The following is a 13309-nucleotide window of genomic DNA, read 5'->3' as shown; positions in this document are numbered from 1 at the left end:
ATTAAAATTGCCAAAAAGCTAGCTTTTCAGAGATGACATTGTAGGAAAATAGAAAAAACTTAAATTTAGTGAATATTCTAAAGATTTAATGATACTGGTACTTGTCTCCAGCTGTGTGTTATTCTGCGTTGAGAATGGGCCTATATTAGAAAACCAGCATTTTTTCAACAGACTTGATTTTGAATTATCAACCTTAAGTGTATTTAAATCTTTATTCTAAAAGTTTTCTATTGTGAAATTATGCCAAATTGATGAAATACATTATGTGAGTAAAATGAGGTATAAATTCTCTTTGATTACCTACAGGTATTTGTACTAATTTAGCCAGTTTTATTTAGAAAATAAATAAACGTTTAATGAAATTATTTTGTATCAAAGTTGAGGGTTTGTATTGAAATATATACAGACATAGATATGCACGTTTGTCTTCCCAGATTCAAATTACCATTAAAAATGGTTTTTGGTCTTTATCAGCTTGCCACATTTCAAACAGCTGGATGCCTGTCACATCCTCCGGTATTGGGGTATCACTGACAGAGTGAATGAGTTGCTGTCTTTCCATTCAGATGTGAAACTTATTCTTACTGCTATTAACATTGCAGCAGAAGTGGCCGTGGTATTTTATGGACTCCCCTGAAGGCAAGATCCAAAGCCTGAGTAATCTAAATATCCCTCACTTTAGCTTCTCACTGAGCTGAAGGCTCTGTGTAATCCCTGGTATTTATTGCCTTCCAAATTCCACTCTGTAAGCATCAATATATTTCATCTAATATTGCCAGCAAACTGTAAGCTGAGTTTACAAATGTGTCATATGAGACATTTTTCAGCTTTTGACACAGCTCACCACCCGTAAATGAATAAATGAGGCCAAAATATCCAAGTCAGCTTCTCTTCATCGGAGAGATAAGGCAAGACACCGTTGGGTGTGAAATTCGTAGTCCATTTCTCAAATGAGTTTCTGCAACAGTGAGTTCCCATATGTTGAAGCAAAGTATCATGCGTGTGACAGGCATGTACTACTTGTCCTGAATTACATTTATATAATATTCCTCTATACAATAAACCTCTGTATAGGGGCAAATCCTTTGCATGCCTAACAGATAAGCTGGAAAGGAAGCAAAAAAAGGATCCTTTTCCTTTTTCCCCAGTTTAGCCTCTTTGGTATGCATTGCCAGAAATGAGGCAGGGTTATGATTTAGCGTGCACACGCTGCTAAGAAGATTGGGTTTGAGAGAGGAGGAAAGGAGTATAGCATGGTTAATTTGCATGCTCTGAAAGCATGGGGCTGGCTCTGCCTGGTGCCCCGCTCTGAAAGTGTGGTGCTGGCTCTGTCTGGTGCCACCAGACAGCCACGACTATGTTCCTCACTGGGTCATCTCGCCATGCACTGCCTGCTCTTACACTACCTCTCACACCTTTTTCAAGGGTAAATGCTACTCACTGTGACATTTTTTATTGCTATCTAACCACTGGAAATAACAGTCACAGATCCCTAGTGCAGCCAGCACCAGTAGATGCTCTCTTCCATTTCTTTCTACTTTTACAGCAATGAGATATCTGGTGAAGTGCCATGTTGGCAGTAGCCATCCTATCATGGGTAGACATCCTGTCATGTCAGACAACTGAGAAGGCTTGAAAGTAGCTTTCTGCTTTGGAGCCATAGCTTTTGTACCATTTACTACATCACTTCAGTCCCGGGAGCTTTGCTGTCAGGATTTCTGCCCCAGACCCGTTGCTTTGTGGATACTCAGGGGGTGCAATGCATTTCACCACGCCCTCTCTATTGCCTAATGCAACCACCCCAGGGAGTGCCCCAGGGGGGTCACAGAGTTGAGGAGATAATCCCCACAGCTAAGACTGTTGTACAAGCAGGGAGCTGGAGAGTGTGCACTTCATAGATGAGTGAGGAATAGAAGGCAGAAAAGAGAAGCAGCAGTATGGAAGATTAGGAGCTAGCAACAGGGCAAAAAAAAGGGCTGTTCTCATAAGTTTGAAAATGGATGCTTAAATATTACCGGGGGGACAGTAGTTATCATCTTGTTCTGTCACCCAGCTGTTCTCTCAGAGGCCAAAATCAGGCTTATCCCACACACGGTATGTCGCTGAGCTACACAGCGGTGAAATGTGATGAAGCGAAGCAGGTCCCCTGCTTTGACAAGGTGCCACATCTTTGACCAAGCCATCCAGATCTGACCACAAGTGTAAGGCTTAGCTGCTTTTGACTTTGTAAATAAGAATCTCCATGAGGCAATTCTGACTCTTCTCGTTGATAATACTAATGAGAGCTGAGTGGATTAGCTGTAGGCTGCCTTGCTGCTGAATTTAGCCAGTGATGAATATGAATTTGATTTTTAAAAAAAGAATGCTTAGAGAGTTTATTCATGTGCTGGAGATACAGGCAGTGAAAGAGGTGTCAAGACTATTTTATGTATTTGTTCTTGCATAGGCAGTGTTACTGCTACCGTTTTACCTCTCATCTCTGAACTTTCGCATGGGGAATTCTCAGGTGTTGCAGCACTGTAAGTTAGTGAGCCTGGGAAGATCCAGGAAATTTAATGTTTGTAAATGTGGGATTTTATATCATTGCTCCTAATAAAACCCAAGTGTGATAGGTTATTCCTTGCTGTCAGTTTGTGTTGTCAGCTAGCTCTGTGCCCCAAAGTGAGGCAGTTACCCAGAGCAAGTCTTTTTCATATCATCATCCTAATTTCCTTAGTTGTCTTTTCCAGTCTGTTTTCCCTGTTGCTCTTTTCTTAAGATAAATATCTACTGTCAAAGTAATAGAAGTTACTTGAGGAAACTTGATTACAGGGCATCTGAAAAGAACTCAGAGGTGTGTATTTGATTTGCATGAACCATGGAAGCAAATGCTCTGCCTTACTTCAACAGGCTGAGCATGTGTTCCCTGAAATAAGTGTCCCAAATGGGCTAAGCTTTCCCTTTCCTCTGTTTTCCATCTAGGGTTTGAACATGAGTACCCAGCCACATACTGTGACCAAGACAGAGATCCCCGCCCATGTTCTTTACACTGTAGGAACTTGTGTTCTCATTATTGGCTCCATTGGCATCATCGGAAACCTCCTAGTTCTCTACGCATTTTACAGGTACAAAAATTCCTCTCCTAACCTGACTGCTCTTGAGGTTCATGTGTGCAGATTTGTGCATTGCTTTCCTCTTGGTTTAAATCTTCAAGCAGAGGCTGATGTAAACAAATGGGGAAGGGGAACAAGAGGAAGGCAACCCTACACACACAACACACACACACATCCACATGCATCACTGATAACCTTAGTGTGAATTCCTCATGTTTTAAGGAATCAGAGAAAATGAGAAAATAAATACCTTGTTCTATAAACAGAACCAATTGAAAGTCTAAGGAACAGTTCAGCACTTTTAATGATAGAAATCACAGTCTCCCTGTTGCAGACACTTACCCTGTAGTATTTGCAGAAATACTTGACAAACACTGACACTCCTCCCAGCAGCCCAGATGTCCTGGAAGGACCAAAGAATCAATGTGCTACATGAAATGAGCTCATGCCACCAGCGTATTCCCTGCTTCAGGCAGATCATAGGATTTCTGTCAGTCTGTGTGCTCTCTTGGCAGAGTAACAGGCAGCCAAAGTTACTGCAGCTAGTAACTGCAAAAATCTCATGGAAAAAAAATAGCTACCCTCTCTCCTACAATGTGATAATGGATTTCAAAATGCTCCTCGTTCACTGCTTGCTGTCATTATGCATGTTGATGTAGAGGGGCCCTATAATGCTAGAGACACTGGTGGGGTTATGAACCAAGTGTTAGTTTCCTACTCTGAAAGACAAATAAATTAGTTATTTTGAATAACTGGCTTCTAATATGACTTAATGGAGAAAATTAGTTCCCTGCAAGTGTGGATACCTTCATGATTTTTTAAATGCAGCACAAGCTCTGCGTTTTTCTTGAAATTTGTGTGGTTTAGCTGGTGTAAAAAAAAATGCATTAAATTTTCAAAGTAGGAAAATATGCACTGGCAGTTGAGCACCTGGGAAGGTGTGAACTCTGCACCCTCTCTCACCCAGTTGCTGGCAGTTATTAGACCCAAGAATATGATAGCATTGAGATGGCTTTCTCACCTTCTTTTTCAGTATTTGTTTATCATCATGAGGAAAGAAATTCATGTTAGCTGCAAATACTGCTATTGCAAAGCACATCAGAAAGCCCTCAGTTGTTCACCTTCTTACACTGAAGGAGACATTCTGGGGAAAAGAAAGAATTATTTCAAACTATTGAAGGTTGCAAGAACAAAATTATTTATAAAATTCTGCCTCCTCCCTGTGTCTCACAGAGCATGCCAAGTCACCCCTTTTTGTATTATATGTACCTAAAACTTGCAAAAGCACTGAATTCAAACTCTAGGTGTCAAAGCCTTTAACTCCGTGATACAGCGAATACAGCGGTTCACACTGAGAGACTACTAATTCAATGTTACACCTTCTCATTATATCCCCTCAAAAGTGGCAGTTGAGGACTTGGCTGAGCTGAACTCCCAAATTAATTTAACTTTCCTAGTTGGACACAATATTTAATTAGAGCAACAACAACATATTCAATCAAACAACTCCAAGTACAAGTGAGAGGTTCTTTATCTTGTTACCAGTATCTTTATTCCTCTCAAACAGAGCTAAGGGTAATCCTGAATACCCACTGAAACTTTCCAAGAAGGTTTTTACTCCAGATATCCCTAGAAAGTGAGACTGCATGAGGTGGTGAGATGTTGGGAAAAGAACTGGAAGTGATGTTTGTTTTCTTTGGATAAGCTTTGCTTGCAGACTGTCTGATGCTTTCACACTCCTTATTGTGGCTTTTAATATTGCCTGTTCATCTGCAGCTGAGAGCTTTCATTCTTTCTTATGAGATATATATGAGCAAAAGTACTTTTTCCGAATCTCAGTGCATGCTCTGCTTGTGTGGTAGCACTTTGCAAAAGGTCATTTAGTTGGAGGTAATGTGCCAGCTCTTCAGGTCAGCATCTTTTAAAATATCACCAAAAGCAGATCCTCTGGCTCAGTAACCTGCTTCAGATCCTGGTCATGTGCAGTGCAAGACACAATCAATATTACAGCACTCCTAAGGAACTGCTCTATTCCAAAACAAATCCATATTTGTCAATACAGCTGAAACTCTTCTCAGTTTGAAGAGGAAACAATCCATTTTAACCCTCCTGCTCTTGTCAGTCATAAGTTCATAAGTTTGAAATGACTGCAGCTGAGGCTGTAGTAGCTGACTGATGATTAGCAATTGATTCACTGTAAGTAACAATCGATTCCAACCTGGACAGTATTTGTTTATGCTAGTAAGCAAAGCTATAAAGTTAACTTTTCACTTTGTCTGTTTAAAATCATGTATTTCTCATGTTTTTAAGCAACAAGAAGCTGAGGACACCCCAAAACTACTTTATAATGAATTTAGCTGTGAGTGACTTCCTGATGTCGGCTTCTCAGGCACCCACGTGCTTTGTCAACAGCCTGCACAGAAAATGGATACTTGGAGATATAGGTACTTTTCATCACTAATTCGTATCTCACCAGCTCTGTGCTGTCTGCAGCCTGTTTTTGCCATAACAATCTTTGCTTGTGCTGTGGAGACAGCAGCACAAATCTCGAGTTACAAGCCCAGTTCTTGACATCATCAGTCAGCATGATGTCACATGTTTTGTATTATAGGCTTGATTCTTTTATCTTACATATTTTGGAAAGGAAGGAGTCAACATCAACATGTAATTATATTACCCTTTAGCTTGTAAGGGAGAAAGTAGGTAGAAAAGTTTTAATAAGTTGTAAATAGGTTTTTTGTATTAGTTTAAGGTGTAGTTACTACTTTTATTTAGAAATGTATGTTGATATCCATTAGCATGCTTCTAGGAATCTCATATTTAATTAAAAAATATAAATACCGGTACTCAGTTGAGGACTCTGCAAATTTAAGCTCCTTTCATGCCAACTGCAAGAAAGAAAAGGTGATGAATGCTCAAATTATAGCTGAAATGTGAGTATAGCAAGAACCTCAGAAGGCTTGATGCTCTGATTGATGCTGCTCAACACATCATTGGGTGAAAACTTACACAAAGTAGTGGTTGTATAACAGTGGAGCAAGCCTAGAAACCATGTACTTTTTAGCAGCACAGAAGGGACTCCAGAAAGGACTCTGCTTTAGTTCGATTTTAGTCTTGCTCATCCCCTTAGATAAAATCAGTGTAAATTATTGTGCTGACACAAAGCTGACACAATGAAGCAATTGATTTGGATTGAGTGGGACTTCATCCTTAGTTGCAGGTTACTTATAAAGACTTTAGAAGTCTATTTTAAGGTTGAATTGGGTATTTTGACTGCCCACCATTCCTAGTGGGCTCTTGTCTATAACCACATGGGGCAATGCAACATTTCAAAAAATGGATGATCTTTTGACACAGGTTTCTGAACTAAATTCTGGACAGTGTAACTCTACAAGTTTCATCTGGTAGTGCAATGCCTGAATGCAGAGAGGTAAAAAAAATCTCTTCCATGTAAAAAATGTTGGTTCTTTTAAAAAGCACTGCCATTAAAAATGAGAGCTGGAGCTGTTTTACAGCTGTTATTTTAGTCATCAAATTTAAACCACTTCTGTATTTTTAAGCCACATTAACCAAAGTCATTTTTTGAAACACTCACTGGTCATTGGCAGACAGATGTCTGCTGCAGCCTGTTAAGATCAATATATTGGGCAGCAGTCCAGGAAAGTATAACTTTAATTAGATTGGATTTTCTTTGAGGCAGTTTTCCATTGACAAAAGGTTCCCAGTTGCAGCCTGCAGTGGAGTAGGACTTTTTAAAAACATGTATTTGTATTTTATTTATATTTGTGTTTTTCTAATAAACAATAACTATGAAATTGTGAGGCTAAGAAATTCTTCTAATGAGAGAGGAGTCCTGAACCAGGAAAAAAATGGGAGGTTTATTATGACGGGCTCTGAGAGAAAACGTGTGTCTTTTCAAGAAAATCCCTGACATTGCTGTTTTCTGCTTCAGGCTGTGACTTGTATGCTTTCTGTGGCGCGCTCTTCGGAATAACCTCAATGATGACTTTGTTGGCTATTTCTATTGACCGCTACCTTGTGATCACTAAGCCCCTGCAATCCATACAGTGGACTTCAAAGAAACGCACCATACAGGTCATCGCCGTCGTGTGGCTCTACTCGCTGGGATGGAGCCTGGCTCCACTCTTCGGGTGGAGTATGTTGTCTGCTCTCTGTCTTCTAGTGTTCCCTGTGTGGTCTGCCTTAGTCTTGCTTGGGGTATATAAAAAAAAAAGTTTCCTCACAAGTTCTTGGTTGATGCCTAGCCACCGCCTGATGGTTTGTTGTCGTACCAGACATCGACACCTGCTGCACTGCAGATAGCCTCTTCCCCCCTACCCCCAGGCTGTATTCAAGCAGAACAAATTGCAGGTGGAGTATTAGGTGTGCATCTGAGTCTGGCAGTCAGAACCTCCTCTCCATGTGCACACTCACATTCTCAAACCGCACATATAACATGGCCAGCATAGCTCTTGAAGGCTGTGAATACAGTACAGGCTTTATTTTAAGGGCTTAGTTGTTGGATCAGCAACTGTGCTAACTTCGGGTGTATGTGTGAATAATGTATTCCCTGTATTCCACAGGTTCCTATGTGCCTGAAGGCTTGATGATATCCTGTACATGGGACTATGTAACCTACTCCCCTGCAAACAGAAGTTACACTATGATTTTATGTTGCTGTGTGTTTTTTATACCCCTGATAATAATATTCCTTTGCTATTTATCTATGTTCCTGGCCATAAGACGTACTGGCAGGTAAGCAATGTAGCTGAAAGAAGTACATATCCCTTTTCTTGTATTAGAAGATATTCTCAATTTCTTTGGCTGCAGAAATATCTTAATCAAAAATTAATCTGAATTGAAACTGGAACTGTAGTGGCAGATCATTAGCAGCTGCAACAGGAGAAATATTTTTTGCCTATTTAAAATCTGGAATGGATGTATGGATTTTGGAGCAGAAAAAGAAGTCTCTGGTGATTTTAATCTTATTCCAATGTGGTAACTAATAGTGCATCAGATAATTTGATTGAGTTATTTGTATTTCAGATTTGCACTACAAGAAACTTTGTCCCTGTATATTTTAGCAGTTTTCAGACCCAAGGGATAATAAATAACATGTAGCAATGGGGGCATCATTTGCCTTCGAGCTGTTCTGTAAACATAACAGTCTTCATATTTTTTGACAGCTTTATTTAAGGCAGGCATCCCAGAAATCCTTGTACTTCACTCAAGCATCACATTGTACATGTACTACATGTACAATATCTGGCTGTGTTAGTCTATGTTAGACTTTTTTTTCCACAAAAATTTTGATCTATACTTGAAATGAAAAATCAACAGGGTGTTAGATCTGCAAAGTGACTTCATCCTGTCAGTTATTTTTCTCCTAATGAGCACATGGCTGGTGTTGTGAATCCTTCCTGTTGCTCACAGTGTCAGCAGCTCTGATGGCTTTTCTCTGCATCTATCTGCAGGCACTTGTTGAATCATTTGGCTACATAACGCTAAATTCTGTTTTTCCAAGCACATTTATCTGTATACCTTAAGTGAAGTTCTTACTGAACTCTGTGTTTTGGCCTTGTCTTGTTTTTTACACTTTGTGTACACATATTTGACATCAAGCAAGGGAGCAAAGAATGCATCCTTAAAACAATGGTGTCTTGCACACATGTGAAGCACAGTGGACATAAGATTTTTCTATGCCTTTTACTAACTAAATACAGGAAACTCATTTTATGAGTTTAGATGATTAGAGGGGTGGAACACCTCTCCTATGAGGAAAGGCTGAGAGAACTGGGTTTGTTCAGTCTGGAAATGAGAAGGCTTAGGGGTGACCTAATCATGGTCTTCCAGTACCTGAAGGGAGTGTACAGGAAAGTTGGACAGGGAATTTTTACAAGAATGTGTAGTGACAGGACAGGGGGGAATGGCTTCAAGCTGAGAGAGAGAAGGTTAAGATTAGGTATTAGGAAAAATTCTTGAGTGTGAGGGTAGTGAGGCACTGGAACAGGTTGCCCAGAGAAGCTGTGGCTGCCCCATCCCTGGGAGAGTTTAAGTCCAGCCTGGATGGAGCTTTGAGCAAACTGGTGTAATGAAAGGTGTCCCTGCCCATGGCAGGGGGATTGGAAGTAGATGATCTTTAAGGTCCATTCCAACCCAAACCATTCCATGATTCTATTCTATGTTCACAGTGCAACAGGAAGAAGTTTGTTACCCTGCTGGCTGGTAATTAACGTCTTCAGCCTGAAATATATCTCCATTTACTAACACTGATATGTAAAAATTGTTATTTCTATGCTAAGCAATATAAAATACTTCACCACACAAAACTTTTTTAAAATAAAAATGGAATGTTTGGTGTGAGAAGAGAATTTGATTGGATGTTTTCTGGCAAAAATGTTAGGACTGTATGTTGTACTTCCCCCTGAAAATACTCTTCTCCAGTGAATAAATTTGCAGGTAAGTAAAAATGTCCTCCTAAGTGTTTGGGACAAGGTCTGCAGAGTTGTCAGGGTATCCCAGCACGTGTTACCTTGTGAACTTGATTTTCTGCAAGCTGTTCTTCCCTTGAAAAGGAAAAGATGTAAGGCTTGATTTTTCCATCCAGCTATGCCTTTGCTTCCTCCACCTCTGAGAACAACAAAGGGCAAGAGGTACTAATTTCTGCACCTTTGCAACCTGAAACCCTCCTTGTATTAGGTAAGGACAGTGCAGTCCCGTCCTGCAGTCCCCAGGCATTCTGGCTCAGTCTTACAGGCAAACACAACACTTGAAACCGTTTTGCTACATTAATTATCTTCTAGAGTTTTTAAATATCAGAGGACAAAAGAAGAATTAGAGTAAGGAAATATGAAATCTACTTCATTTTGCATATTGCTGAGAACATATTAGAGATGTTGCACCTAGCTTTTCCACTGTCCTGCTGAAATATCGGTATTTTTTCCCCTCTCACAGAGATGTTCAAAAGCTGGGGTCCTGCAGTCGGAATTCCCACCTCTCTCAGTCTATGAAGAATGAGTGGAAACTGGCAAAAATTGCTTTTGTGGTCATCATTGTGTTTGTCTTGTCCTGGTCTCCATATGCTTGTGTCACCTTGATTGCCTGGGCAGGGTAAGTGGAAAAGTAATCCAAACAACATAGGTTATTCTGAAATGCAAATATGTTAGTGCTGTCACCCACGTGAAGCAGATCTCCATTTTGAAAGGGTCCTAAATAATTAGGGTCCTGACTGACTGTGGGAGCTTAAAATGAAAAGGAAAACACTGGTTTCAAACCACTTCTGGTCCTCTCTTCCTTCTGCAGTGTTTGAAACTGAGTCACTGACACACATTACTGTGCGGCACAGATGTTGCTGCTGAAAGATTTTTAGGTTTGATTCTGTTTTCTTTTTTATCACCATTCACTTTTCGCAGATGACCACAATGGGCGTTCTTTCATTGGAGTTTTGAGGGGTTTTTTGCCTATTGTAGAAACAGGGAAGGTGATTCTTTGTGTTCCTAGTCATCCTCAAGTAGATAACTAATTACTTGCATGTGTTTGATCTTCTCCAAATGAATGAAATCAAGTACATGCTGTCAAATTCAAGCCTTTCATCTGAAAAAAAATGCATTTGAATGAATCAACATTTCAGGGGTATTTCTTATAAAAAGAAATAACAGCACAAAACCAGCCAAAAGGAGTAATATGTTCTATTAATATAGTATTAATCCGTGGCATAGCTGTGTGTAATGTTTTTGCTTTGTTTTAGTCGAGGCAACACCCTAACACCATATTCCAAATCTGTGCCAGCAGTTATTGCCAAAGCTTCTGCAATCTACAACCCCATCATATATGCAATAATTCACCCAAGATACAGGTATAGTAAATATATAGGTATGTGTGTAATTGTACATTCAAATGTGTTTCTTTACAAGGAACGACTTACTCTCATTCCTTTAGCCTCACCCCATGCAGTGCCTGTTCCTGCACTCACCATCCCAGGATGGCATCTGGGTTGTCAGACCCCACGCCACCTGCACCAGGTACATGGCAGCCTGGATTGCACATGGAGCTCCTGATGTGGCCTCCAGGAGTGGCCAACAGAGAACAGTCCCTTTCTTCTCTCTCACGGCCCTGCTCTATCCTGTGGAGCTGCACAACACCGTGACTGACTGGAAGAGGAGGTGATGCTCAGGTCATCTTCTGTCATGTCAGGGACAGCCACTAAAGAGTGCTCTCCATAGAGAAGGTGCCAACCAGAGAGGCTCAAAAATCACATCATCATCAGTTTAAGAAGATAAATATGCATGTGTTTGAGGTTTGATTTTCTGAAGCATTTAAGTTATTCTCTTTATACCAACTTCAGTATTAATTTAAAGAAGTTGCTAATCTTCAGGGGAAGCCTTCTGAGAAGCAAACAGCATTTTCATAGAAGTTCTGTGCATAGTGAGAGCTGTAGTAAGCCAGTAATGCAGACAAGAGTTCCCTGCAAATTAGAAAGTTTTCCAAATATACTGAAATGGCTATTTTTTCATTAATACTCTTGCTAGTGTCAGTCAACAAGTATTTACCTTTAAAAATAAAGCAAACATTTCTGAAGTATCTCTTCTGAAGGCTTTTTCATATTTGTTTCATTTAGTTATTTCAGGAAAAGGCTTTCCACTCTTTCTTGTTTTCAAAAATGTTACCTTTGACTTAAAAACCTTAAGGTTTTACCCTAATAGCGTTCAATACGCAAAATGTAATGATCACTTCTCTGAAACACTTTAATCTTTTTTAGGTTTGAAATATTTCTGAAACTATGCCTACACAGACAAATTCTACTTATTATTACAGATCTCGATTATTGTATATTTTAAAACAGAATACTGTGCTAACCCAGAACAGCCTCAATAAGCTGCATTCTTAGACAACTTTTCTTGCCTTTTTATTTCCTTCTCAAGCCTCTCACAGCCTGTAAATGAGTTTCTGAGCTGAAAGGTATGAATTCTGCTTTTTATCCAGGTTCTCTGAATGCAGTAAGGTGAGGGATAAAAAGTATAAAGATAACTTGTTCCCATGGAGTAGATTATTAGAAAGGTAACAATGCCTTGTTAAAAAGGATTTCCATAGTGTTGCTCTGATGGGAAACCTACAGGATTAGGTGAATAGAATGATAATATAATACACCATTAAAGACACTTCTCCAAAAAACAGAAACCTTTCTCTTTGGAAAATGGAAGAAGGTCCATTAAAATATCTTTTGATAACTTCTCTAGACCATCCAAGTTAGTCTCCAGAGATCAACTCAGCCTTTCCCAACATTTAGGGAAAGTGTGAGGAAGAACCACCTTGCGTTTCAGAAAGGTCAGTGACTCTTCGACCCACCCAGGACCTGGAGTCATGCATAGTGTGGACAGAACAAAAATGATTGTGTTTTCAGTCATGAAGTCCTAAAAGGAGTTACAAAGTACTTTTGGAAGAGAATAAGTAGGCATGGTTGCTGTTGAATGGTTCTGAACAAGGACAAACTTACCGTGCACCTCCCAGACACTAAGCAAGCTAAAACTTCTTTTTTTGAAGTCAAATATTATTTAGGAATGTCCTCCCAGCTTCAGCTGAGAAGTATGTTCCCGTTACTGGCAAAGTAAGTAATTTCTGTTAAAACTACTAACTTGCTTGGTTTGCAAAAATTCAGCAGAAACAGGTTTTCTGGGGAGTTATTTTTGCAATTGTTTTTTTTTGTTTGTTTAACATAAGGAAAGGGATACAACCCCATTGTGTTCTCAGCCCTATTTCCAGCATTAAGTGAGCTTCTAAGTATTTTTTTTTCAACTTTACAGCTCACAGTAATGTACTCAGAAGAAGCTGTACCTCACACAAGAAATAGAACTCGAAGTGTGCAATTTCTTCCCATAGCTGCATGTAATGTTTTTTTGAAACACTGGCAGTGAAAAATACTGCATTATATAAAGGGGAAATACTTGTAACAGAACTGCTGTTCAGCACATCTCTAGATCTTGTGCAAGTCTTTCAAAGCTTATCTACTACAAAGTGATGCTGTGTCCAAAGTTCTGACAAAACGCAGGGATGCCATGGAGGTAAATGTGATAAACGTATAAATGCCACTAGATGGCAGGGTTAGTCATCGGTATGAGTTTTGTTTCACCCAAGTGGAAAAACTGGTAAATTCCATTGCCTGAAAACTAGGATTTGGAACTTTCAAATTGAGTTCTTTGTTTTGAATGTCTGATGAATGA

At 39.7% G+C, this 13309-nt stretch overlaps 1 protein-coding gene across 2 annotated transcripts in view; it reads left to right on the top strand.

Moving 5' to 3' along the window:
- The window catches only part of LOC116786417 (melanopsin-like), a 46134-nt gene that overhangs the window by 17201 nt on the left and 15624 nt on the right, over positions 1-13309 (top strand). The window contains exons 3-8 of one of the 2 annotated variants that reach the window (XM_032686976.1): positions 2962-3104; positions 5403-5536; positions 7045-7248; positions 7676-7847; positions 10047-10202; positions 10840-10947. In XM_032686976.1, coding sequence (XP_032542867.1) covers positions 2971-3104; positions 5403-5536; positions 7045-7248; positions 7676-7847; positions 10047-10202; positions 10840-10947 — 908 coding nt within the window. In that variant the 5' untranslated portion in view covers positions 2962-2970. The remainder of the gene's footprint in view (positions 1-2961; positions 3105-5402; positions 5537-7044; positions 7249-7675; positions 7848-10046; positions 10203-10839; positions 10948-13309) is intronic. The other variant, XM_032686977.1, reaches the window with a different exon arrangement.

This window comes from Chiroxiphia lanceolata, chromosome 4, assembly GCF_009829145.1.
Source record: "Chiroxiphia lanceolata isolate bChiLan1 chromosome 4, bChiLan1.pri, whole genome shotgun sequence".
Taxonomy (NCBI): Eukaryota; Metazoa; Chordata; class Aves; order Passeriformes; family Pipridae; genus Chiroxiphia; species Chiroxiphia lanceolata.
This window is presented reverse-complemented; position numbering and strand designations above follow the sequence as displayed.